The following is a 25,361-nucleotide window of genomic DNA, read 5'->3' as shown; positions in this document are numbered from 1 at the left end:
GAGTGGAGGGCGATCTTACCTTTCCTCCCGAATCCCGGGATTCTGTTATTTCATTCCATTTATTCTCCATTCTGCGGCGTGCCCGGTCTTCAGCTCCGTGATACCACCCTTCTACTTGTTAATGGAAAGTGCATAGGTACTGTACTCTTGTAGAATGCGCCAAAGGTACCAAATGTACCTTTTTTGCATGATTTTTTTTTGCCCTTTCTTTTTTTTCGAATCGAACTGGCCAGCGAACAACTTGACCCCAGAAGATATTTGATTGCCAGGACACCTCAACAACCAACATTTTAACAATGTTGACGCTGCCGCCAAGTAAGGCGGGTCGAGCATGTAACATTGTAAAATAATGCAAATACCCCATCGACTGTGGAGTGTGCATTGTGGACAATTGACAATTGGCGTCCTGCCATCGAATGGTTTCCGTCTCCATTTTGGCACGAACGCCGTCTCCGATTGTTCTTCTCCAACTTGAATCTAGCGGTCACCCTATCGAGTGCGCCAGACTGGGACGTTTGAAGTGGCCAAGATAAGAATAGGTACTTACGGCGAATAGCAGATGGGAAAACTCCCCAACGTCCCAGCGCTAAGTACTTTGAGCTGCGGGAGCCGAGAGGGGAGGTGTTGGTGCATGATGATCAGCTGTCTCAGTCAAACTAATGCCACGGTGTACGGTGTGGTGTTCCTATCCGTCCCGTCCCTTGTTGTCCACTTTTCCTTGTAACTTACGCTTCAAAAATTCACGGCCCCAAGGTAAAAAGCAATCCTACCGTTTGGACATGGTCTCTTGCATTGTTTGGGTCAGAATTTGAGACCCGCAGGCATAAGTTTCTGTACTGTACCTTTGCTTGCGTGAATATTGAACAGGAAGAGATCTCCGTTGTAGCAAATAAAACCAGCCATTCGTGATCGACGCCCAGCTGTATGTAAAGGCGACTAAGAGACGGGAATAAGCAAAAACTCCCGGGATAAACCGAGACGCCACAGTCCATTGAGTTGTTTAAAAGGTACGATCGGAGTTGCTGCCACGGATTCTTCAAGCTGCGTGGAAGAGTCCAAACAAAAATGTGCATGCTAGACGAATAGGAAATGGGATGCTCCTCGCATGCAAGCTCGAAGGCGAAGGAAAAGAAAAAATCCATTGACACAGGCAGGTACAGGATAGGGGCCGCGATGGTCATAGGGTGAAGAGGCCGTCCTTTGTCATGGTTTTTGAATTTCAGCTTGAGGAAAAAGAAGAATGGTTCGGACGGGGTTTCCGAGGTGGCATATGCAAGGTGTTTTTAGCTGGATCGAATCTCAAGACCTGGCTCCTGTCGGTTGTCTACAGGGAGCAAGGTCCAATTTGTTCTCGACAATGGGGAAATTTTATCCAGAGTCTCAGACAGATTACTGTGGGTGCCCACGAGGATGGCAATTGGCAAAAAATGCTGGAGTTACCCAGCAGAACGGTCCAGAGACAGCGCCACTGTTGTCTGATCCCGCTCCATACTGGAATTGGTTGTAGCCGGAGATCGAATGGAGTCTGGTGGTGGGTGCAGAGAGGAAGGTTTGATGGGCGAATTGACTGTTGAGCTTGAGCAGATGGTTTCACGTTGCTTCTTCGGACGATGTATGACTATTGAAAGCCTTGCGCCGTAATTTAGTCTGTTCGCTAGTTCGGTGACAAAGAGAGCTAACGAATGTCAAAGAAATCCTTTGATTCTCAACCTCCGTTGCTGGCTGTGGGAACGAAGGATGTCAGACGAGGCCATAGCAGAAACTCTGTTTGGAGGTCTTATCGTTTCTTTACTCTCGTACGGTACGCGGTGCTCACTCTTTTTCTTATTTGCCCGCGTATTATTTGTGCGGTGGCTAGTCTACGTTAGCGAGAAAAGGAAAAGAGGCAAACTGCGTGGAAAAGGCGCTGGGGCCTGATTGTTTCCTGGGATCGTGCCTTTGCAGTCTGGCAGCTGGCTGCTCCCCACCTTCGTAAATAATATGCAGCAGCTGCATGCAAGCCGGGTCGGAGCACGACAACACAGTCACGGAGTCCCCCTCGATACCTCCGGAAGTACCAGTAGCAGATTGCAAATTATATTAACCTGCAGTGCTAAGCTGAGGGCAGCCGCCGCGAGCGCGCGGAGGACGAATTGGGGGAGAGAAAAGTGCAGTTTGAATGCGTCTTTCTTCCTGACAAGGTGTTCACTGTTTACAAACAGCGCAGGGATTCTCTAGCCAGAGGGATTCGGATCTGGAAGCCAGCCATCTTACTCGCAGTCTCCAACTAGTTGCAGGACAATCGACCCAGTCAAACGCGTTGCTGTGGGCGGATATGTGGTCGCTTTCAAGTGCAGCGCATGAGGGTTTCTTTCTCTTCCTCAGTCAAGGCTTGGAGATGGTGATCATAACGGACGTGACTAAGATTTCAATTCCAACCATTAACTTAACTTCCCAGGATTGCGAGCGGTTTTTTTTGGCGATGGGGAAGCATGGAGATGGCGGAGTGCGGTCTGAGCACAAGCAGGGTCGGACTATCACTGGCCCATCGCGGAGGATTCGGCATTTGCCCGGTGACCAAGTGAATAATAAGAAAATCATGGAGATGGATGACAGCATCAGCGACGGGAATGAGGATTGGGGACGCAGGCGGAAACGCGAATATGCGATCGATCGTGCCTCGTATCATATGTACAGTATTTCTGCTCGATCTGGATTATCCTGTACCAGAGGGTTGAAATTGTCGAGACTGTTTGGTAGACCCACAAGCCTTATCTGGCGTGACTGCTTCAATTGTGCAGGGTGACGCTGCTGGAAGTGCAGCAGCTTCAGCATGTTGGGTGGTTTGAGGTTGTCACTTGCCCTGCCCCGTCAGTGTTCTTTTTTTGCCTTCTGTCTCCCCGCGAACTTCGGCCTTGTCTTTCTTCACTCTTCATTCCATATTAACCCGGGCCATCGTCCCATCTCTTCGTTTCCCCCTGATCCCTGCTCCTCCTCGCCTGGCCTCGCTTGCTCCATTAATTAGCTTCTCCTGCCTGGATCAAAAAGGTCAGAACTGCCCTTTCTCCCCACCTCTCCCCGCTAGTACATACACGAAGATCTCGATATCTTGCTCCCCGACACCTTTTCGACCCTTCCAGCTAGCTTCACGCGAGGTCTGAATCCATATTCTTTCATTCTAAACCCTGATATCTTTTTTGCTATCATTTGTTCTTGCAAGACTCCCAGTAGAGGCGGGGGACCTGTCACTGGGTGGCTGCAGTGTCACATGCTACTTTAACTTGGTAGATACACCAATCTGGCCCAGAGCTGTCTTTCAACTTCTTTTCTGATTCCCTCCAGCCTTGTGGCTCTTTCACTCCATCCCCTCCATTCATCGTTGTCTAGACCCAGCCATTACTGTATCCCCCGCCCATCCATAGACTTGCTGTCGCCGAAGAACGCCAGCCCTGTTTTCCATTGATGCTAAAGTGCTGTATGAGCAGGGTTTTGCATTGCTACAACGACAATATCAATTATTGAGCGTGAGAGAAACGAGGAGATACCAGGTCGAGATAGCGCCCTGAACGATGTACCTTGAGTGATAAACTTTGGATCGCTCCTACCCGACGTTGTTACCCCATCGACCCCCGCCGAACGTCCCACCTTAAGAGGGCAATTTGACCTCACCTTATGCGATGTCCCTATCGGATATTCCTAGGAATCATTTTGATCCTTTAAATCACTTTCCGCCCAGAGACGAACATTTTTCTGGCTATTTCCCTCAGCCTCTGTCTCCGCCCGCGTTCCTTAGCCACGGAATTTCCCAATTGTCAAACGCCTTCTACGCTCACCATCCCGCTATTTTCAACATGAACGCATTATCGCAGGAAGAGATGGAGCGATACCAGGAGCTCTCCAACAAATATGAACCAGAGCTCCCAGTAAGACATCTTTGTGCTTTAAAAAAAGTAGATGTTTCGTATCCAACTGACGCCGCACACAGGGCCCGCTTGTTTCTCACAAACAATCCACCAATGCAATTGCGCTGGATTATGCAAATGCTGACCCGGCTTTCGCCACGAAAACAACCGTATGATCTGATCGCTCAACAACGCAGACCGAAACCAACTGTTACTAAGTCTTGCTGTAGGCACTGGCTGTTACACATCCGCATTCGCGTATCATGAAGGGAGATGGAAACTGTGGTTGGAGAGGTAATGCCGAAGTCCTCCAAGTGAAGACCGAAAACTTACGATATCCAGCGGTGGCCTTTGGGTACTTCGAGAATCTCTTCAATTTACGCGATCCCATGCAAGTACATCGCGAGCTGGTACGGATCAAATCGTTGAACACGCTTCTCGACCAGGTCGGACAGGACGAAAACCTGTATGAAATATTTGTGGACGCCACAGAGGAAGTTTTCGGGAGTATATCGGGCGCGATTGAACGCGGCGAACGGGATGATTCCTTTCTTATTGAGCTCTTCAACGATGAATACAATTCGAATGCGATTATCACCCATTTCAGAGTCAGTGAATCCTTCAGCCCTAGTTTATATTGTCTTTGCTCTTTCCCTTCGAATCTAATGATCATGTTTCCACGGCTAACGATGGTCGATGTTCTAAATGCAGCTTCTAACCAGCGCCTGGATGAAATTGAATCCCCATCGCTACGGCGCCTTCCTATCCATACCCCTAGACCAGTACTGTTCAACGCGAATAGAGACGGTCAAGACCGAGATTGACGAGGTCGGTCTGCAAGGGTTAGTTGATGGAGTAATTGAGGGATCCGGACTCATGGTGGAAATTCTATATCTCGATCGAAGCGAAGGCGACGCCGTGACCTCGCATGTGCTAACACAGACGAGGCCAGGAATCGGGGCCATCCGCCTGCTATACCGACCGTAAGACCAGCCCCGAACTTTTCTTTCCTGGTCATTGCCTCTAACCCGAATATTCAGGGGACATTATGACTTGCTATATGGAGGAGAACCAGCCATGAACATGCAGCCTGTCGTCAACTTGCAATACGCTCTATCCTCCGATTATGAGACTCCTTGGGACACTAATGATCTCGGGTTTGACGTGAATTCCAGCTTAATGGCCATCCCCAATTTGATGATGGACACCTCCTTTGCGATGGCTCCTCCAATGTCTCAACCTCCCTCAGACCCTTATCGGGTCTCACCACCCCAGGAAGTCTATCAACCTCCTGTGCATACGCCCCCACCGCGATCAGCAGCGCCTGTTACTCCTCCACAGCCACAGATTCGATTAACTGGACCACCTCCGATCATGAGCTCATTACCTCCTCGGTCAAACGATGGCCCCCAAATCCGGCTGAATCCGCTCGTCATGAAACCCAACCTGAGTCATTCACTTCCAGTTACCGCCCCTTTCAAGAAGTATGGTTTCCAATTTCTACACTTTTATATGGCCCTGGACTAACGTTCCAGCAGCTCTCCCTACAATCAAGCCCATTTCCAAAACTCAGACTTTGAACCGATTCATTGGGAGCCTCACGAATCCCGCAAATAGTACCTCTCGATTATTTTTACGACCAAATTAATATGGCCCTCAGTTTTCTATGACATGAAGTGCATGACCTCATCCCACAATTGCACAAATTGGTTCCAGATATCAGGAGGTAGTCTGCTGTGATGAAATGTTTTGTTGTCGCAGAAATGCTTTTCGCCAGTGGCGAAATTGAGATCTCAAGCGTTCTTCCATGAGCAACCTTTTGCGTGTTTAATCTCGTGCTCTTTTTTACTTTTTACTTGCGTTTCCCATTTCATCTATTAGCGGGTGCTATGTATGTTGCATAGGTGTGAGCGCGATTTGATCCCAGCTTGAGCTTTCAAAAGGACCCACTAACCAGAGTGTGAGGATCCTTTGATTTCGGCAAAATGACAACCACCCTTGACGCCTGTCTTTGGCTGTTTGCCATAGTAGATATTCGTGTCAGCATGTTCATAGTTCTTCACTCTTTCCTACGGGCACATGAATCGGACTAGAGATCCACAATTTCGATCAAGCTCTTTATAATCTGGTATTTGATTTCGTATATGTGCATTCTTGAATGTTTATGTATGAACCAAATCTTTAAATGGCAGTGTTGATAATCGACTCTTATGTCCAAAGAGACAAGTGCCGGTTGCAAACGGGAAGGACATATTATTTTCGAAGTTGCTTGAAGCAACAAAAGAGATAAACCGGGGCTAAAATTATCATCGCCACGATATTTGTTGAGTATGAGTGTTATACCATGTTTGATAGCATAGCCTGATAATCGAAGCCTGTCCAGTATAGTATCTGGACTGAAAAAGACCGAAGTACGGCTGATTTGAACATTCCGTCCTTCTATAGTTCTGGCCCAAGAATGTGCGAGAGCGTACCAGCGGTTATGTCCAAGTTGTAGATGTTGGCTTCAGAGAAGGAACGGCCTTCAGGGTCAGATTGGGGGTCTGTGGGTGGCACGATCGTGGTCATCTGTGCTCAATGGGTGTATAGACGCCTAGGAGATATTTATCTCATACCGAGCTTCCCTTGGGAATGGCTATTGCGCATGGGCTGCATCACCGTGGTGCATTTCGTCAGGTGAATTCGTTATGTGGCGTTGGCGCAAAATTCACCCATTCGGAAAAGTCCATTCCTGCGTTAACGTGCAGGTCTTGATTAACATCGGGAAATATGCTTCCAAAGGTGGGATCGTTGAAAAGTTGGTCGGCGAAGGGCATGTAGATTGGATGTGGCTGTTGTGGCTGGAGAGTGGCCGATCCGCCAGGGCTGGCAGGGTTTGACGAATATACTGGGGCACAAAGTCGATTAATCACTTCTAAACAGCGACCAGCAAGGTTATTGTTGCTTAACGAGGGGAACATGAGGAGGGCCTTCGTTGATTCGATCTCCTGGAGCCAGCTTGGTGCTTCGGCACTGGTCGGATCTGTCATCAAGAGGATGATTGGGATCAAACCGGCTTGGAAAAGGAAGTATCTGCCGTCAAGATGTGAATGTTAGCTAACTCACAGTAAAAGTATTCCCGATATGAGAAGGGTTCGAAACGTACAGCATGTACCAAGCACCAAGCCGCGTGCAGGGATGGTTGTTCACAAAATCGGTAATCGAGGATATGGTCAACCTAGCATTGCGGAAGCAGAGCGCCCTGCACTCGGCTTCAGAAGGATCTTCGGGTTCAGTGGGCGTATTTGGCGTCCACCTCCTAGAAGCCCATCTTAGAAGGATCGGGCGATAAATGAGGATTCTTAAGTTCCAATCTCGCCACAGTAATCGACTGCGGACAAGAGCAAAATTGTCTGAGATGGAGCTAAGATCTGGCTGTTTAATATAGTCTGGTAGTCCATCATACCATTCGTCCATCGGTTTCTGGAGGTTCAAAGTCTCCTCTGGAGTGGGATTCGGCCCCGAAATGAGGCGTTGGTAGACACTATTTGTTAGCATATGGAATTTAGCCTGCGCAATCATTCCTGTGTATAGTGTTGGTTCGTTGACTTCGTGAGGTAAAGATGTGGTTGCTGTTGTGAGGGCTTCGTCGTGAATATTGAGAACATGCTTCACATCCATAACGCTGTCCTCTGGGAGAAGAATAGGACGACCAAATGTCTTTGCGGCACCGCTATCGAATATGTAGACACCCCACCATAGTCTTCTGCGGATTTCACGTTGTGAGAGGCTGATCTTCCAGCCGTGGAACTCTTTATGCAACCCCAGACTCATAGACATTCGGACAGCTAGACCCAAAAAATTCCAGCCCGTGTTTGGCTTGTTTCTTTTCTGCGCATAATTACTCAAGAATAACAAAGCCTGAACGAGCGTCAGGTTCCCAGCCTCAAACACAGACATCTGTTGTAACCTGCTTCTGGCTTCTTGGTAAAATGTGATGTCTAGGTCAGAGTTATCGTCGCCAATACACCAAGCCCCTAGGGCGAGGATTGTGTTTAGCAAGATTTGCCATGCAGGTCCATGAGGTCGGGGAAGCTGTTCGTAGAACTGCGCCCTAAAAGTGGCTTCATGAACGAATGGATAACTCATATGATAATTGAGGAAAAAAGCATCCATGAACGCCTGTTCCACAACACCAGATGGTGCGACATTCAAAAGCTGGGATTTTAAAGGAATCCTGTCTGAATTGTCCGCAGCTTTTGATGATCCGGTTGGTATGTTGAGATCAAAACCATGTTTGAGCAATGCCCTTAGCGGGACAACGCTTGAAGATGCCCCTGAGACAGACACGTTAGCACTTGGTGGGAACATGAAAGCACAACAGAGCATATACCAAAATAACCGGCGCCCTCTGGCTTAATCGATAAAGCGGCCATTCCATCTGTTAGGTCCCCAAGTGTAATTCTGTTCTCTGCCCAGTCAAACCCATCGGCCTGCTGAGGTAAGGCCTCTGGCGCCGGTTCATGACGATCTGCTTCAGTCTTTGCCGGAGTAGAGTGTCTGGATGAGGATTTGGATGACGAGCCTGCCCTGGGGAGCGGCTCTTGATCGTGTAATAGAGAGCGGACTGTAGCATCCAAATCACCTCCTGGAAACAGTCGCCCTAATGCTGATTCAAACGCTTGCAAGCGGTCTTCCACATAGGTTAAATGCCTATGGCAATCAGTAACACTGCACTAGAACAAAAGAGGCGGGTAGATGAGATTGGATGATTAGATGGAGGTATCATACTGTCGTGTCAGAGGGCTTCTTGTTATTTTTGGGCTATATTTGCATTCTTTGCCTAGTTGCTTGCATTGCAGGCAAGTCGGCTTCTCCTTGGAGCACTAATAGCAGGTTAGATCAGGCCAAGGCATAATACGTCGGAAAAAAAAAGTTTACCCTGGATTTTCGTAGACGGCATTCATCACACTGCAAAGCACATAATCAGAACTAGCTCTATGATAATCCAGAAAGCAACTTACTGCATAGGAGTGGGAGTCACGAGTGCTAGCCATGGTTGAACTGTTCCGCGATACCAAGTATCTTGTGCTCGTTGAAAATCATAGAGAACTTGGATCATCTGCGAATGAATTGTCAGCGGAGGGGTTACTGGTGCCGCATTTTATGTTACGGAGTAGTCGCTCAGACTTAAACTGACCCCCAGCGAACGGGGATAAATGCATCAAAAACTCCTGACGCATATATGTCCCACGGGCGGTCCATTTGAAAGTTGAGAAAAAGAGTGGCCAAGTTATAGAATTCCGCGGAGTACTAAGTAAACTTGGCCTCGAGGGGTGCAGTGGGGTACAGTATAGCGAGAAGCAGAACACCTTCGGTGATCGTATGGGGCGCACTCACGATCGGCATGAAACAGGAATTAATGCACACTCTAGGGACTAAACGACGAGGAGCACATCAATTAAAGATGCTGATCATTGGTCCTATGAGAGGTGATACAAAAGGAATGAATTGAATGACTGTCGAAGAGAAGACGGCACTGCCAGTCCAAGTGTGGGGGAGAATGGGATCACGTGATCAGGAAATTTTCTCAGATGGGACGAGTTTGCCTAGCCAGTTTTTCCATAGAAAAAGTGATGTTCTAGATGGCATGTAAATCATTATTATTGCCAAGATCATTTGTGTCTGCCATGGGGCGAATGTTGATTGTCAGTTTACAGCCTTTGAGCCTTTCGCATAGATGGGCGCTTAAATTGCCGCAAGTGCCTTGCGGACTGTCGAGAAAACATCACATTTATTCTGGCTTTTTCAACATATCACCGATTGCAGGCATTACTTCCAGTGGGGGCGTATATATGCGATTAGAATATGGTCGTAGTTATGTCGAACAGGAGCATTAAATTTGTAAGGCCTCATGCATTTGGAATCGTTGCCTTAGGCGCGGGGCACCGAGTGGGCCATTGTTCAGGTACAAAAATTGCCCAATCAGATGCACTACATAACCCCAATTTTCACGACGTCATTCTAAATCCGAAATATTCAAGCGGCACTGAAATTTATCTGATGCGCATGTACAGTACTCCGAAACCCAGAACTTGCGATTGAACTACACTACCCAGGTCCATATACCAAGGCAATCCCCTACTCCTGCTAGACCTTATCCTCAGTCCAGCCATGCCCAGCCAGCCGCCCCTCCCCCACCTCCTCACACCATATATATGCTCCCCTCCTCCCTCGTCGCTCACAACTGTTTCATCCGTACTAGGTGCTACAGGGAACTGGCTTGTATTGCGATTCTTATGCGCGGCACTTAATGCAACTTCCAACTCCCATTCTGGTTCTGGGATTGCTGGAGTCGAAGGAGGGCGGAAGAAAAAAGTTGTACTCGTGAGTTTTCTGCGGGGTTGGGAATTTTGGAGATCAGAAGCAAAACGATTGGTACGGGGCTGATACTCTCGGAGACGTTTACGTGGGTTTACTGATGACACTACTAGGGACTAGATCTAGCACGTCTTACAGAAAAACGGCAGTTTGCGTTTGTCGATGGGCTTTCTAAACTGTTCTCCCCTCCAACTGCTCCAGCATCGTCACCCGCACAATCACATTATCTCGGATCCAGTCCAACACCTCGGACAATCCTTCCTACTAGATCACATCCTGGTATTGCCCCTCATGATCCGTCACTGTCGCGCCAACCAGCCCCTCCATCAGCAGGCCCTGGTGTCCCGTCACATCAATCTACAAGAGAATCCAGCCCGGTGAAGCGACTGCGCCTATCGGGAAACGGAACCGCAGCTATAGATGCTTTGGAAAAGGACATCGCAGCAGTGATAAACAAGCTCAAGTCTCCAAATCCGGGTGAAGATGGCGATGAAGCCGATGTTCTTCTGATCGTCGATCAGCCGGATCTGTTACTTGCCGCCACGGGACCAAATAAGGGAATTGGTGCTACAGAAATGGGGGAGTGGATAATGGGACTACAGCAGGTATGGTAGACATAGTCGACCTCGAGTTGTTCCTTGGATTACGCACGGGGAGGGTGCAAATGTCGTTCTGCCGGCTAACTATGGCTTGTGAACATCTAGGCTGCGACAGCGACTGTGGTAACAGTATCCTCGGATTCGCCATTAATTCATAATGCATCTGCATTTGTACACCAGACAGCGACTCCTTTAGAGACGGAACATGCAGCGTTTACGGTTGGGTTGGCTTATCGGGCAGAAATGGTTATGCAGCTTCGGAATTTGGAAACCGGTGCTGCTAGGGATGTTAGTGGCGTCCTCAGAGTTAGCAAGGGAGGGGCCTGGGGTCATAGAGAAAGCGCTGGCGAGGAAAGTTGGGAGGAAAAAGAGGTATTGTACTTCGTCCAGAGGGATGGAGGTGTAAGTGTGTTCGGGCGTGGGGAATAAGTTATCAATGCTGGGCATTGCAAGGCATAAATAGGGCAAATGTAGGTGTTCCGAATGTACAGAGCCAGACATGGTGAACAGTGGCTAGATGAGTTTATAAGCGACTTTGTGGTTCGCTCAAGGTTGGGTTCAGAGGCAGATAATATTGAACGGATATCTCAATATCGACTCTGCCAGAAGATGGAATATTCGCCAGCCATAAACAAAGAAAGGAAATTCATTCATGTTTTGTCCCTTTTTTGAATTTTATCCATTTCGAAGGCCCATGAGATTGTAAATTTTCTGTCTTCCAAGTACCGTCAATTGTAGTGCCCTTTTTCTCTATAATAAAAGTGCTCTGACGGCAAAAGTGAAGACATGTCCCAACTCCAACTCCATGGGAGTGCCCCTGCATGAGAAACCGATTACTTCAAATGCGAGGCTCCTCTGCCGTACCAGCCCCCTCCAGCCCCTAGGAACGAAAACGCGACATCGGAATTGATTTAGTGGTTCTCAGGGCCACGGGCGCCCTTGGGAGTGCCGACCTGGAAACCGTTCTTGAAGCGGCGGTGGACGTCCCGAAGGTGAGAGGTTCTGCCGGAACCGGTGGTCTTTCTTCTCTTGGCCTTCTCGCCCCAGTTGACTGTATTCCACATATTCTCGTAAGCCAATGTCCGAATGTAATTCATAAACCGCCTCCAGGTGATTCCACCGGCAAACAATAGGAAAAGGATGTAGGGATGTTCGTACACTTGCGAGTCTTAGCAGAGGGGTAACCGCAGTTGGCGCAGGTCGACTTCTGGACGTGGTAAGACCGGCGGCCTGGAATCGAGAAAATCAAACGTTAGCCCTTCCGTATGCTCCTTATTCCGATCGTTCCTGGTTTACTCCAACGTAGAACACCATTCTGATATCTCGTCGGAAAAGGTTTCGGGTGGAAATGGAATACTGACCACAACGCCGGCAGAGGGTGTGAGTCTTGTTGTGGCGCTTTCCGAAGCTGGAGGTACCCTTCGCTATAATCGTCGTCAGTCTCTAAAGTTTTATCGAGGCATCGAATAAGTTGACAGAATATCGAATTTGGACGTACTCATCTTGAATTAGGAACTGTAATAAACGGCAGATAGTCAGTAACAGAATTCTCCTTGACTGAGCAATTCATATATTGAACCGGGCGCAACTCACCTGGCGATTCCGTTGAAGGGCTGGTTGTCGTTGTCGTCGTCGCTACTCGGCTGATCGAAAGTTCGCGCTGGGTCCGGGTGTCTTGCTAAGCGAGTGTGCCAGGAGAGGGCACAAGCCCTGGTAACCTCCCAAATTAGTAATATCACATGACCTTGCCCTACAACGTTGAAGTCACGTGGATTCTCTTTAGATTAGGGAGCTTTCAGAGACAAGAAAGATGGATGCGAAAGTCGATTTATCATTCTCGAATCTCATATTTGATTACTGCCATTTTCATAATCTATTTAGAATAATGGCCTGACACAATTTAATCATGAATACAGTATATTATGTACATTGAAAGTAAGTTGATCGAGAGATGTTAATTGACCCTATGACTGCAGCTATTCAGCATCATCCTTTCCAATGAAAGAAGCCATAGGATCATCAGCTGCCAGTCTGCTGCGCTTATATGTCTCAAATTCCTCCTCCGTAATACCTGTTTGCGTCTCCATAAGCGTTCGTTTCTTTGCAGTTGAATCTTGTTGATTCCGGCTCTTTGGATTTTCATCTTTATGCGAACCTGCAGTCTCACTGGCATCTAGCAGCGGCTTCTCAATCTCGGTTTCAGGTAGTAGGAGCATGTTCCCTGCTTCTTCAAATGCTCGCTTCCCATCATCGCCAGTGCAATAACTGTTTTTGACTGTTGAGAAACAGCAAGCATAACCCCATTGGAAATCGTGCCACCAGCTACCCCATACAGATTTGTGATTGTTTGTGAGGATATCTTCAGGGTATTTAGATTTGGCTGCTTTCTTCGGTGCGCCTTTGATTGCCCCTGTTTCATCATACTCAATGAATCGCTCATTCTCAATCACCATTGTATCACGGAGAGGAGTTTTCTGGAGGTGCTGTTCACCACCATATTTATCGAGAAGCGCCTTCCGTTGCGCATCGCGTTGAGCTTCGGTCTCGGCTACTTCTTTCTTTCGCGAAATTTCGCCAGAGGTTGGATTCGCTTGTAAATGGATCTTTTGTGTACCGCGTTCTTGCGCCTCCCACGCGTATCGTTGAGCTCTCTCGAATTCCGCCGCATCTCCGGACGAGCGAACGAAATTCTCTTCCGCGACAAGAGCAGCAGCTTGATCCTCTGCAGCGCCCATGTCTACCATGCGTCGCGTTTTCGGATCGTACTTGGCTGAGTCCAAATCAAGGTTCAAAAGGTACTTCGCGGTATCTTCTCGAATACGCAGATTGCGAGTGGCCGTGCTTTGTTGTCTCCCCATATCGGATTCCTCTGCATACCGAGCTTCCTGCTCCGGAGCTTCCTCGTCTAGACCATCATTTGTGTTTTCTGTTTCCCCATTTGAAATCTTCGCCTGCCGTTTTATCTTCTCCAATTCCTCGTATTCCTCTACCACCTGTTGATATTCGCCCGCATCGTAGCCATTCCACCGGTCTCTTTTAGCATCCCAGCCTAAGTCGACGTTCTGTATAACTTCATCCGCTTGAATATCTTTCCCCGTCCATTTCGCACCTTGTTTTCTCGGTCGGCTTAGACACTCTTTAGTTTTGTGGGTCATAGCACCGCAATTCTCGCAAGCGCCTTTGCGATATTTGGTGGCGGCTGGACCTGCACGCTTTCCACGCTCGTACCATTTCGATTGGTCTGTCGTTGATTTATGTAGACGTTGATGCTCTAGATAGTCATTTGCGGAGTCGTCGTCGTCGATATAGAACGGTTTCTTCGAGATGAAAGCGGGGATATACTCGTTCCGCTCTTTCGATGCGACGTCTGCAGGTTTTCGCGACGACATAACGGAGGTACGTCAAATCTGAACTAAGGGCGGCGAAGAAAGTGAGTAGAAGGTAAACAAGAGTAATCGAGGCGCAATATGAAAATTATATGCCCAACAATGCCCAGCACTGTTGTTGTGAAAAGTTGACTACTCCTGCGATAGTATTTGCATCAAAGGCTGGTCATCTTGAACTTGCCCGTCACGTGAGCAGGCGTTCTTCCCGCGCCACCGAACGCGTTTCATGTCAACTATTCAATCGGAATTCCTCCAATCTATGGTGAATTCGTTGCTCCTTCTCTTTGGGGGACCTGACTTGATATGTTTGTGACACACGATTACTTCCCCGGTTTGTTGACAGCGTTCGCTGTCACAAAATCAACATAATCCATGGAGCCTTTCCAAGTGCGCCTAAACTGTGTGGACCATTATCAGGCAAACCCGTCAGAACTCGACCCTCCTCTACCTCACAGGATTGGAAATAGGGAGAAGAGTTACAAGCCTAAGGTCCCTGTGGTTAGAATATTCGGTACTACGGAAACAGGCCAGAAAATTTGCGTCCATGTTCATGGCGCGTTTCCCTATCTCTATGTTCGGTACGACGGGGACTTGAACCCCGAGACAGGTTCGTCGAGGAAGCTCCCTCATTGTGCTTCTCCAACTAAGGTCATATTTAGTACGGTCCGCGGCAAGGAGTCTGCATATTTCAATAGATCATGCCCTGGCAGTCAGTTACCGACGTAATGCGTACGACAAAAAGGCTGCTTTTGTTGCGCATATTACCTTGGTGAAGGGTGTCCCATTCTATGGGTACCATGTAGGATACCGGTTCTTTTTTAAGATATACCTACTAAACCCTATCTACACCACGCGGCTAGCGGATTTGCTTCTCCAAGGAGCTGTGATGAAGCGCCCGATTCAACCATACGAAAGCCACATTCAGTATATCCCGCAATGGATGTGCGATTATAGTCTGTTCGGCTGCGCGTTTATGAAGTGCGGCAAGGTCACATTTCGCTCTCCGATACCAGAATATCTAGATCTTCCCGATTTGTTCCATCGCTGGCATGACCGATCAATACCATCTGATTGGATTTCAGACGAGAGTGTTCTGCCCAAACAAAGCCACTGCCCGCTAGAAGCCGATGTTTGCGCCCAAGATATCCTGAATAGATTGGAGATAAATGAGCGGCCCATTCATCATGACTTCGGCGAGTTTTTGAAGCCTGCGGTGTTAAGCGAAAAGCTTGTTCCAAGTTTGGCGGGACTATGGCAAGATGAAAAGCGCCGGCGCAAAAAACGACTCGGACTCGTCGATCCGGATAGCAGCCCGTTTAGCAACGAAGACCTAGTCTCATTCACGTCTGATCCAAGAAAGAGCTCCCAGGGAGATTGGATCCATGGGGATGAATTCCAGTTATTGGTGCAACAAATTGCTGCCGAGGAGCGACACCAAGATAGTGACCAGGATGCAACGTTGGATGGGCTCTTGCGAGACAACATGTACGAGAAGGATGTCAAAACTGCTTTGGAGAGCGTTGAAGACTTCTTTCCCGGCCCAGATGGGTTTACGAATTTGCAACTGCGCTACAACAGCGAAAGTGATCCTGCAGAAGAGCGGGCCCAAGACTACGTTGACGAAGATGCTGTTCGGCTCGTTGAATCAAATGCGGAACCTAACTCGTCTGATGAGGATGGCATGACTGACATATTTTCCGAGGATGAGGATGAAGTGGACCTTGTCAAGTTTGTGACTAACATGCAGCAAGATGAGAATTCCGATGAGAATTCTCAAACTCACGAACACGGGCCTTTCGGATCTCGATATGATGAATTGGATTCAGAACGAAATGGCACTTCTCGCTCTGAAGAGTTGGGGAGCGTTCCAGGTTTAGAAACCCACGGAATCCAGCTCGATGTCCCGACTCAAAACAAGATACAAAGTGGTTATATGCCGGCGACGAGACTGGAACAGAATAAAATACTGGACAAAACTACCCAGAGCTGCATACATTCTAGCCATCCCCAACCTTGGGAGGCAAATTCAGAGCATGACATTACCATGAAGGATTATAATAATACGCCTAGTCGCCGTGCAGAACAGTCATCTCCGCAGGAACAGCCCTTCTCCTCCCAGTCGACAATTCGTCCCAAAGGCATGAGCCAAACTGGTACATTAAATTTCCCTGTTGTCAAAGATCCCAAGGATCCGATGACAATCCTGCGCTTCAGTCAAGAGGGGTCAACCTCGAAAGTCCTGTCGGACATGGTAGCAAAGCAAAACGGCGACCCTGGGCAAGTCGAGGGCATGATGCAACCTTATTCTTCTACTGAGACTGAATTTGATGGTTCATCGGATATAATTGCCTCTGAATTCGCAGATATTATGCTTGAAGCTTTCAATATACCATCACATATTCGCTTGGGTTGTTTGCGGCAACCCTGCCCTAGTCCTAGGGAAGTTTCTTCAACAATAAATGCGTACGGATACCCGAGTGTCATCTACCAAGATGCGCACTACAGTCGGGACGACGACGTTCCTGATCGCCCACGGGACTATGCAGGAAGGGAGTTTCGACTTGGGGGTACCAGTATACATTATCTTCCTGATTTTGATCCTTCTGGTCGTTTCACCGTAATGTTGGGTGAACAGGATATAGGGTCAAAGGATAGACGTGACTGGAATGAAGCAGATCATCAATTACGAGTCGCATCTACCGCTAGGGTTTGGGAATTTGCAGCGGTGCCCCCTAGCCGTTCCGAGGTCATCACTTGGTTTGAAAATCAACAACGCAAGACTTTGACAACGCCCACGAAAACAAAGGAGCGACATGAGGACAAAGAATCCAGGGTGCAGGCGTTTTCCCAAATCGAAGGCCCAACACAAAAGAATGACCATGGATCCAAATACTCGCAAAATGGAGAATCGACCAGTGTTGAGCATCAGGCTCAGTATATGAGCACTATGAGTTTAGAGGTCCATGTGAATACTCGCGGGGTGCTCTCACCGAACCCAGAGGAAGATGAGATAGCTTCGTTTTTCTGGTGTATAAGCGCGGAAGATGAATTTCTCGAGGATAATGATGTTCCATCAGGAACCCAAATTGGGATCGTTTTCCAAGGAGAAGGAAAACGTCCTGAGTTGAAGGTTTCCAAGGCCTTAAGAATGGATTGGGAACATGAACCGACGGAACTGGACTTAATAAATCGCCTAGTCGACATTGTTCGATTGCATGACCCTGATATTATCACCGGATACGAGGTGCATAACAGCTCATGGGGGTACGTAATTGAGAGAGCAAAGAAGAAATATGATTTTGATCTTTGTGACGAACTATCGCGTGTGAAATCGCAAGCACATGGACGATTTGGCAAAGAGGCAGATAAATGGGGCTTCAATCAAACCTCGTCTATCCGTATCACTGGAAGACACATGATCAATATATGGCGCGCCATGAGGAGTGAGATGAATCTGCTACAGTACACCATGGAAAATGTCGTTTTCCATCTCCTGCACCGGCGGATTCCGCATTATTCATTTCGCGACCTTACCGCATGGTATCAGAGCGATAGGCCACGGGATTTTATGAAAGTCGTCAACTATTTTGTCTCGCGCGTTCAAATGAATATTGAAATTCTTGACGCCAATGAGTTGATACCTCGGATCAGCGAGCAAGCAAGACTTCTTGGTATAGACTTTTATTCAGTGTTTTCTCGAGGGTCCCAGTTCAAAGTGGAGTCCCTAATGTTTCGAATCGCAAAGCCAGAAAATTTCATACTTGTTTCCCCAAGCAGAAAGCAAGTTGGTCAACAAAATGCCCTTGAATGCTTGCCGCTCGTTATGGAACCTCAGAGCGATTTCTACACCAGCCCTCTTCTTGTTCTGGACTTCCAGTCGTTGTATCCTAGTATCATGATCGCCTACAACTATTGTTATTCCACTTTCCTTGGGAGGGTCCAGTCATGGAGGGGGCGAGATAAGATGGGTTTCATGGACTATAAACGGCAACCGAGGCTGCTGGAGCTGCTCAAAGACCAGATTAACATCGCGCCGAATGGCATGATTTATGCAAAACCTGGAGTGCGAAAGTCGTTACTTGCTAAAATGCTGGCAGAAATACTGGAAACGCGGGTGATGGTTAAGGCTGGAATGAAGGTGGATAAAGATGACCGAGCACTACAGCGCCTTCTTAACAATCGACAGCTTGCCCTGAAGCTCATAGCCAATGTTACGTATGGGTATACATCTGCCTCGTTCTCAGGGAGGATGCCCTGCTCTGAAATTGCCGACAGCATCGTTCAATCGGGCCGAGAGACACTTGAAAAAGCCATTGCTTTTATTCATTCCGTGGAACGATGGGGCGCTGAAGTGGTATACGGAGATACAGATAGCCTTTTCGTTTACCTCAAAGGACGGACTCGGGATCAGGCTTTTGACATTGGCGAAGAAATTGCTCGAGCCGTCACAGATATGAACCCGCACCCAGTAAAGCTCAAATTCGAAAAAGTCTATCACCCTTGTGTGCTACTTGCGAAAAAGCGATACGTCGGCTTTAAGTACGAACATCGAGACCAGAAGGAACCCGAGTTTGACGCCAAAGGAATTGAAACTGTTCGTCGCGACGGCACCCCGGCCGAGCAAAAGATCGAAGAGAAGGCACTCAAGCTTCTATTCAGAACAGCAGATCTTAGCCAGGTGAAGAGTTACTTCCAGAATCAGTGTACGAAAATCATGCAAGGACGTGTGTCAGTCCAAGACTTCTGCTTTGCAAGAGCCGTGAAACTGGGAACCTACAGCGAAAACGGAAACCTTCCCGCGGGAGCTCTGATTAGCACAAAGAAAATGCTCGAGGATCCCCGTGCAGAACCTCAGTACGGCGAGCGCGTCCCCTATGTTGTGGTGACAGGGGCTCCAGGGTCAAGACTCATCGATCGCTGTGTATCACCAGAGACTCTCCTGCAGGATGCACAAATCGACCTCGACGCAGAATACTACATCACCAAGAACCTGATTCCTCCTTTAGAACGCATCTTCAACCTCGTTGGAGCTAATGTTCGCCAATGGTATGACGAGATGCCGAAAGTCCATCGCATCCGTCGTGTGGAAGGAGCAAACCCCATCGTTGGTGGAAAGAGCAGCATAAGGACACTCGAATCGTACATGAAGGCCTCAACTTGCATTGTCTGCAAGGCCAAACTTTACGATGCCGAAATTTCTGTCTGCTCAGATTGCACGCAAAGCCCTCATATCTCTCTACTGGAACTTGTCTCCCGACGCCGGCAGGCTGAGGAAAAAGTTACAAATCTCGAGCGTGTCTGTCGCTCTTGTATGGATGTTCCATTTGGGGATGAAGTGAAATGCGACAGTCTGGACTGTCCTGTTTTCTACGCAAGAACGAGAAGTATGGCCTATTGGAGACATGCAAATGCTTCGCTTGACCCTGTAACCAAACTTCTACAGGATAATTGCGGGAATGGCTTGGAATGGTAGCTTACTTGGGCCGGTTGGGAAAGCACGGCTTGGACATAGGTTAATTTTGGGATATTCATGCTGCCTGGTTCGGCGATCACCTTTTGTCGCTTGGTTGGAGGACGGTGTTATACTGGAGTTGGATTTCTTCTGGATACCCGTGTAATGGTCAGTCGCAAATGATCATTTTTAGTTTCCATATTGTCACTTATCGCTGCTCATAAGTAGCAGTATGTACAAAAGAAATAACAGCCGCTAGTTTTAGAAGAATGCCGCTAGAGGGACGAATATTATAGGCCGGCCAGCTTGTTCAGCGTATCGATGCCGAGAGGGTCATCGCCTCCATCAGACTCTTCTTCCACAATCTCAACAATACGACTCTGTTTGCCTTTGCCATTAAGAATTTTCACTGGCTGCTTCTCCTTGAGGTCGGGTGTGGCTTTCTTAGGATTAGCTGTCCATCCGCCCTCGGTGGGGTCACGATCGAAATCCAGTAGACTTTCTCCTTCCACCGGAGCGGAAGAAAGCACTATAGATGAGGAAGGAGTGCTCGGAACATGTAATAGCCCAAAGTCAAGAAGTTGCTCTAGCAAATCGACGTTACCATCATTAAGAAGCGTTGGGTTGCTATGTGTGGTGACAATGCTACCTTCATCGTTGAGATTGAGCCCGAAAGGATCGTCATTTTGCTGGCTTTCAGCATTATTAAGTACCTTAGAGGCGTTGTTGACAGACATTATGTCTTCGGTATTTGCGTTAGGGGCTGTGTCGTCAGGTTTTCTCTTCAGCGAACCGTTGACCGCGTCCTGATCTGCTGAGGGAGTGACTGTAGCACCTGGGTGCTCATAATGACCAACTGCAATCTGGCCGAGGACCTTCGGAAATATCCAGGGAAAACTGATCAAAGGTGGCTGATCTATCTTGAAGGCCGGTGTATTCGTGAAAAGGCTTCCGTCTGGTGGGTTGTCTTCGCGGTGTTTTGCTAATGCTGCGGCCATCTCCTTGTGCGTAATTCGATACATGGCGACGACAAGAGGTGCGAGCAATTCAAAGGTCCTACCGCCAACCTCTTCATAAACTTGCTTCTTGAAATCTTCTAGTAGTGCAGAAGATATTGTGCCAATGTCCTCATGGAACTTGTAATCTTTACTCATGTTAGAGTGATTGAGCACAAATGTCGACCACACTTCGAACTCTGTCTTGATCTCATGCTGTGCCATTATCCGACGGATGGCAGTGTCATATGCATCCTTGAGCTTCGTGGCAAATTCGTAAAAGTCTTCCGGGACTTCAATCTGACACTCTAAGATCCGCTTATCGAAATTCATCTCAAGGTTTGGAACAAAGTCGACTCTCTCCACGGCGTCATATAGCTGTCCGAGGACTTTCTCCGAACGATATTGACAGTGTTCAGGTTTGTATATCTTCTCCATAAAATGAGGCCATTTACGAGGCCGCAGGGCGCGGGTAATTATGGCTGGATTCCCTGTCTTGTTGTAGTCGACCGCATCTGAATGAAGTTGAGCGAGTTGCATGCACTTTGCTTCATTGACGCCATCAACTAGGTAATCCCCCCATGCAAGATGAGCGTGAGCAATTGTTGGGAGGCAATCATTTTTCATATAAGTGACAAAGAACGAAGTAATCTCGTCCACGGTGACTTCGTGGTCGAGGTCCTGAGCCTTCTTACCAGTATAGTTCATGGGCTCCCGAAACCAGTCCCCCGGTAACAAATCTTGATCCCAAATCACAAGGTAATCATCTCCATCAAGATCACCACCGGAGCACATGCTAGCAACGTCACGATCTCCAGTTTGGGGTAGGACAACAACGTCCTTGAGGTGCTTCAGGCTAGGAACATTGACAGCCCTAACCACGCGAATATCACCAGGGTGGAGAGAAGGGTTACGGGCCAAAATGCATAAGCCTTCGATTATTTCGTATTTTTCAATCTCAGGACGGTATACCTGCACGAATATCTCAGGTACTGCTGCAATCTTTTCTTTGAGTGAAGCATCGTCTTTCGGAATTTTGTCATTGAAATGTCCTTTTAAAGTCGCAGACTCGTCCATACAGCCCAAGAGACATGCGCCTTTTTCGATGACTATCTTTGCTTTTTCCTTCAGATACTTCAAATGCCACGCCCTCCATAGTGTGAGAAGAGAAGTTACGAACGGTTCCTTCGATCTTCTAAAGCCGTCGAGAACCATTTGACTAACGGCAAGCGTTGTCTGGTTAGGATCCACATATTTTCTTAGCAGATAGACTGCCTTTGGATCACTTTCCATTGCTTCATCCAAGTTCTTCAACATTGTTCTAAGCTTAAGATGGAACACCTCGTCTGTGATTCCAAGTGTGGACAGCACAAGAATCAGCTGTCTGTTGAGAGTCGCAGAAGAGAATTGAGACCAGCGAATAACCTCCAGGCCTTGGGATAGTGCAGCAAATTTAAACTGGCTCTTCCGAATGTGTACATCCTGACGACGGGCATCTGGGGAAATGATAAGCATACCCTTGCAGCCTCCTAGACGAAATTGATAAGCAGAAGGAGGCTCTCTGTCAGGTGTCTTGATTTTGAGTTCTGACATCGCAATCTGTGCGAGGAATTTCGAAATTTTGCCGACACCATCTGAGAAAGTATATCCATTTCTTGTAATGTCGTCAATTTTCTTGACATGGGCAGAGCAACCAGAAATGGCCCGGGTGGTCGAGAAACACTGTCCCAGCCTGGCAGAATGTTTGGCAATGTTTCTGATGTGACTGAACTGCCCCATCCAGGCGCGGATATTAGCAGCTGTGACACCATCTTTAGGCGCGAAGAAATATGCTCCATGTTCCCGGAACTGAGAGTTTCCAAATGCAAGAAACTCGTAGCGTGTATTTCCAATGACAATGCCGTTAGCTAACGCTCTTTTGATACGAGTAAACACCTCATCCATGGTGTTATCTGCAGTGGAATTGATGCGACCCATGTGTTTCTCATCTGTAAATCTGACTCGGAGAAAATTGTCTGCGAGATTTATGTAATGTCGAATGACTCGGTTCGAAATATCTATAGAGGGGACGTTGTAGTAAATCGTGCTTGGGGTGATTCTCGCAGATCGCATGAGACAGCAGTAAGATGGTATTTTTCCAGTCGTAACGCCTTTGACAAATTTAATATCGAAGATTTCCATCGAATTGTAGTAAGTCTTCTTTTGAAGAGCGACATGTTCAAGGAGCTTCCTTGCCTGCACCTCTCCCAGTTCAGCTAGCCTTAAAGCAAACTCGCGATTCATGTTGAACTCAGAAAGGAAGCCCTGTGATATGCATACTTCTAGTTGGTAGCGTACTGCAAAGGGCAGATGGATGTGGGTTGGGTCAATCAGGTCCTGTAAGGAGGCATATGATGTACCAGAAGTCTTAGGGTCGAGATCAATCCATTTCCAAATATTTATAGGTTTGGGGGCGTTATTGTCGAGTAAAGTGAAGCGGTCCGTCTTCTCAACAATAAGATTATAATCGCTTAAAATGCTACAGAGAAAGGTAAACTGCCCTTTATCATCACAGTTGCTGGGGTAGTTAATTCGGAAAGCATTCCAGCGACCTACATAGTTTCAGTCAACCAAACGGGAGGGGTGATCAATATGTCCGACTCACCAATATCGATTATTGGGTTTTGTTTTCGTAGGCTAGCCGGAAGAGTAGCCAATCCCTGGGGGTTATGAACAATCTGAGCTTGTCTGAACCAGGTGTCCGACTCTCTCCATGACATTTCTTCTATAAATGTAGTCTCAGTGTTCCGAATCCGACGTTGATACATCGGTGGCGAACTGAGGAAAGTGAAATGAGAGACGGCATCAGTCGGAGTGTTCTGTGTTTGGAAGAACCTATCAAGCTGCGAAAACGGAATCCTAAGGCGATATTCTTCAGGCGATGACGGACGTGCGGTGCTGGGGATGTGAAGTTCGAAATATATGTACAGGTCTTTGCGTCTCAAATTAAGCAGTAGAAAAGCAGCTCCATTCGTTGATGATCCCACGGTACGCATCGGCATCATTGTTGTTTCGTCCACGACAACTCCGATATCCATTGAGGAGATTGGGATTTTCTGCATAGTGAATATTTTGTGAGAAGTGCAAGGACTAGAGACAGGAAAGATGAACAGTTGCAACTCACAATTTCCGCTGGGAAATGAACTCCTGGGCGAACTGGACTCGGAATATCCCATTCGGGAGCCTTGTTATCGAGGACGATACGTATGTAGATTGTTTCCCCATTTTGCAGCTTTACGTGTCTGGTGCCTTGTCTCCAAAACTCGTTGACCGGGGGAGGTCTGTATGAACGTTAGGAAGCACGAGAATGCAAGTGAGTGTGAGTGACTTACTTGAAGCGTACTTTAGCCTTTGTACCTCTGCCTCCATGGGAATCTTCCCAGATATCGATGGAGAGAATACTACCCTCTTCCTTAAATGCTTTCCAGATATCTACTGTGCCCAATTCTTTGGGGATATTTGTGAGAACAACAGCAAGTGATGGCCATGACCTCCATGGAGCTATCAGCTGTTGGTGATTAAATGGAGGAGCAAGGTTTGGGCGGTATTTGGCTCGAGACATAATAGGCTCTGGCGGTTGGGAGATAGGATGAAACAACGCAAGTTAAGCGAACGTGAACGAGTATAATAGATGGCCTCAAAGCTGAAGTTAAATTGGAGGACAGAGCGAGAGAGATGAGAGCAAGAGAGCGAACCTGGTCGAAGAACGAATCTAGCCTCGAAGCTTTTTCTTCACCCACAGAGGTAAGAATACCAAACGGATTTCCGCCTGTTCGAGATTGAGCAAACTGACAGGGCTGGAACTCAGCTAGATCTCCGTGGAACTTTCATGCAGTTGTTGTTTCATACTGCTAAAGAAGATAGGTATTGTCTTGAGTCCCGTGTGAAAGAGCCAGAAAAAGTCACAGTGAATGAATACAAGGAGGAGAAAGTGAAGGGTATAGTGAGTTATAAAATACGAAATAGCACTCTAAGACCGAGAAAAGCTCTCACTTTCCGTGTTTTGTTGACGCGTAAACAGGGATCCATGCAGGCACCCGCCAGACAAAGCAACATGGATAGAAGATGAGTCCATTTATTGGGACCTGGATACAGCCATAAACACCAACTGCAAACAACACAGCTCGGAAGTATTGTGGCTCACAGAGCATCAACTCTCTAGCTTGCAATTCTAATCCCCACATTGTCCATCATGTGGTCTTCTTTTTGAAAACAACAAATGGCCTGATATCACTTGCTATATGATTGGGCTATTCATGTATTATGTTTATTAGAATGCTTCATATAGAAAATTCGTAAATCTTAATTCATGCAGGTAAAAATGCTCTAAGAATAACAGTGCTTATACACGTCCATGGCCATTCATCTCTGACATAGAAGTACTGGTGAAGACAAAATCCTTCGAGAATTCCAGATCCAAATCCAAGTCAATGTCGTCGAGATGGTTCTGATCCCCCTGAGGATTAATTTGATTGTCATGGAAGCTTTCGTGGCGACTACATGACAGCTTTTCTGTAGATTGCGAGTCTGGTAGACTATTGTGACTGGTTTCTCCAAGGGGCGTCCGTACTTGGTGTTTCTGAGAACTAGCCCTAGGGGGTGACTCTCGCGACTTCTTGCTACTCTCAAGTGAGCGGGAAGGCGACGGC

At 47.6% G+C, this 25,361-nt stretch overlaps 8 protein-coding genes across 8 annotated transcripts; 4 read left to right on the top strand and 4 right to left on the bottom strand.

Annotated features, from left to right (window-relative positions):
• Positions 1 to 2,314: 2,314 nt before the first annotated feature.
• Positions 2,315 to 2,785, top strand: APUU_31109A (uncharacterized protein; the record flags this gene model as incomplete). Its single annotated transcript, XM_041702277.1, has 1 exon — positions 2,315 to 2,785. One exon carries the CDS (start codon positions 2,315 to 2,317, stop codon positions 2,783 to 2,785), a length of 471 nt encoding a protein of 156 aa, XP_041555078.1.
• A 1,045-nt stretch (positions 2,786 to 3,830) lies between these two features.
• APUU_31108A (uncharacterized protein) lies at positions 3,831 to 5,498 on the top strand (the record flags this gene model as incomplete). Its single annotated transcript, XM_041702276.1, has 7 exons — positions 3,831 to 3,902; positions 3,965 to 4,051; positions 4,112 to 4,175; positions 4,224 to 4,489; positions 4,593 to 4,864; positions 4,922 to 5,365; positions 5,420 to 5,498. The coding sequence occupies 7 exons, from the start codon at positions 3,831 to 3,833 to the stop codon at positions 5,496 to 5,498; spliced, it is 1,284 nt and encodes a 427-aa protein (XP_041555077.1).
• Positions 5,499 to 6,553: 1,055 nt separating this feature from the next.
• On the bottom strand, positions 6,554 to 8,917 carry LAC9_2 (putative C6 transcription factor (Gal4); the record flags this gene model as incomplete). Its single annotated transcript, XM_041702275.1, has 6 exons — positions 6,554 to 6,953; positions 7,027 to 8,197; positions 8,254 to 8,573; positions 8,652 to 8,746; positions 8,802 to 8,831; positions 8,885 to 8,917. The coding sequence occupies 6 exons, from the start codon at positions 8,915 to 8,917 to the stop codon at positions 6,554 to 6,556; spliced, it is 2,049 nt and encodes a 682-aa protein (XP_041555076.1).
• Positions 8,918 to 10,034: 1,117 nt separating this feature from the next.
• Positions 10,035 to 11,269, top strand: APUU_31106A (uncharacterized protein; the record flags this gene model as incomplete). Its single annotated transcript, XM_041702273.1, has 3 exons — positions 10,035 to 10,298; positions 10,355 to 10,846; positions 10,946 to 11,269. The coding sequence occupies 3 exons, from the start codon at positions 10,035 to 10,037 to the stop codon at positions 11,267 to 11,269; spliced, it is 1,080 nt and encodes a 359-aa protein (XP_041555075.1).
• Positions 11,270 to 11,751: 482 nt separating this feature from the next.
• Positions 11,752 to 12,342, bottom strand: RPL37A (60S ribosomal protein eL37; the record flags this gene model as incomplete). Its single annotated transcript, XM_041702272.1, has 4 exons — positions 11,752 to 11,891; positions 11,999 to 12,070; positions 12,202 to 12,264; positions 12,339 to 12,342. The coding sequence occupies 4 exons, from the start codon at positions 12,340 to 12,342 to the stop codon at positions 11,752 to 11,754; spliced, it is 279 nt and encodes a 92-aa protein (XP_041555074.1).
• A 474-nt stretch (positions 12,343 to 12,816) lies between these two features.
• Positions 12,817 to 14,229, bottom strand: slu7 (mRNA splicing protein SLU7; the record flags this gene model as incomplete). The annotated part of the gene is made up of 1 exon (XM_041702271.1): positions 12,817 to 14,229. One exon carries the CDS (start codon positions 14,227 to 14,229, stop codon positions 12,817 to 12,819), a length of 1,413 nt encoding a protein of 470 aa, XP_041555073.1.
• A 369-nt stretch (positions 14,230 to 14,598) lies between these two features.
• REV3 (DNA-directed DNA polymerase zeta catalytic subunit REV3) lies at positions 14,599 to 19,699 on the top strand (the record flags this gene model as incomplete). The annotated part of the gene is made up of 2 exons (XM_041702270.1): positions 14,599 to 14,833; positions 14,886 to 19,699. The coding sequence occupies 2 exons, from the start codon at positions 14,599 to 14,601 to the stop codon at positions 19,697 to 19,699; spliced, it is 5,049 nt and encodes a 1,682-aa protein (XP_041555072.1).
• Positions 19,700 to 19,968: 269 nt separating this feature from the next.
• On the bottom strand, positions 19,969 to 24,274 carry APUU_31102S (RNA dependent RNA polymerase; the record flags this gene model as incomplete). Its single annotated transcript, XM_041702269.1, has 4 exons — positions 19,969 to 23,264; positions 23,318 to 23,768; positions 23,837 to 23,993; positions 24,045 to 24,274. The coding sequence occupies 4 exons, from the start codon at positions 24,272 to 24,274 to the stop codon at positions 19,969 to 19,971; spliced, it is 4,134 nt and encodes a 1,377-aa protein (XP_041555071.1).
• Positions 24,275 to 25,361: the final 1,087 nt, after the last annotated feature.

The sequence above is a fragment of the Aspergillus puulaauensis genome, chromosome 3 (assembly GCF_016861865.1).
Source record: "Aspergillus puulaauensis MK2 DNA, chromosome 3, nearly complete sequence".
In the NCBI taxonomy this organism is placed as follows: Eukaryota; Fungi; Ascomycota; class Eurotiomycetes; order Eurotiales; family Aspergillaceae; genus Aspergillus; species Aspergillus puulaauensis.
The sequence above is the reverse complement of the archived record's forward strand: the minus strand, read 5'-3'. Positions and strand labels throughout refer to the sequence as shown.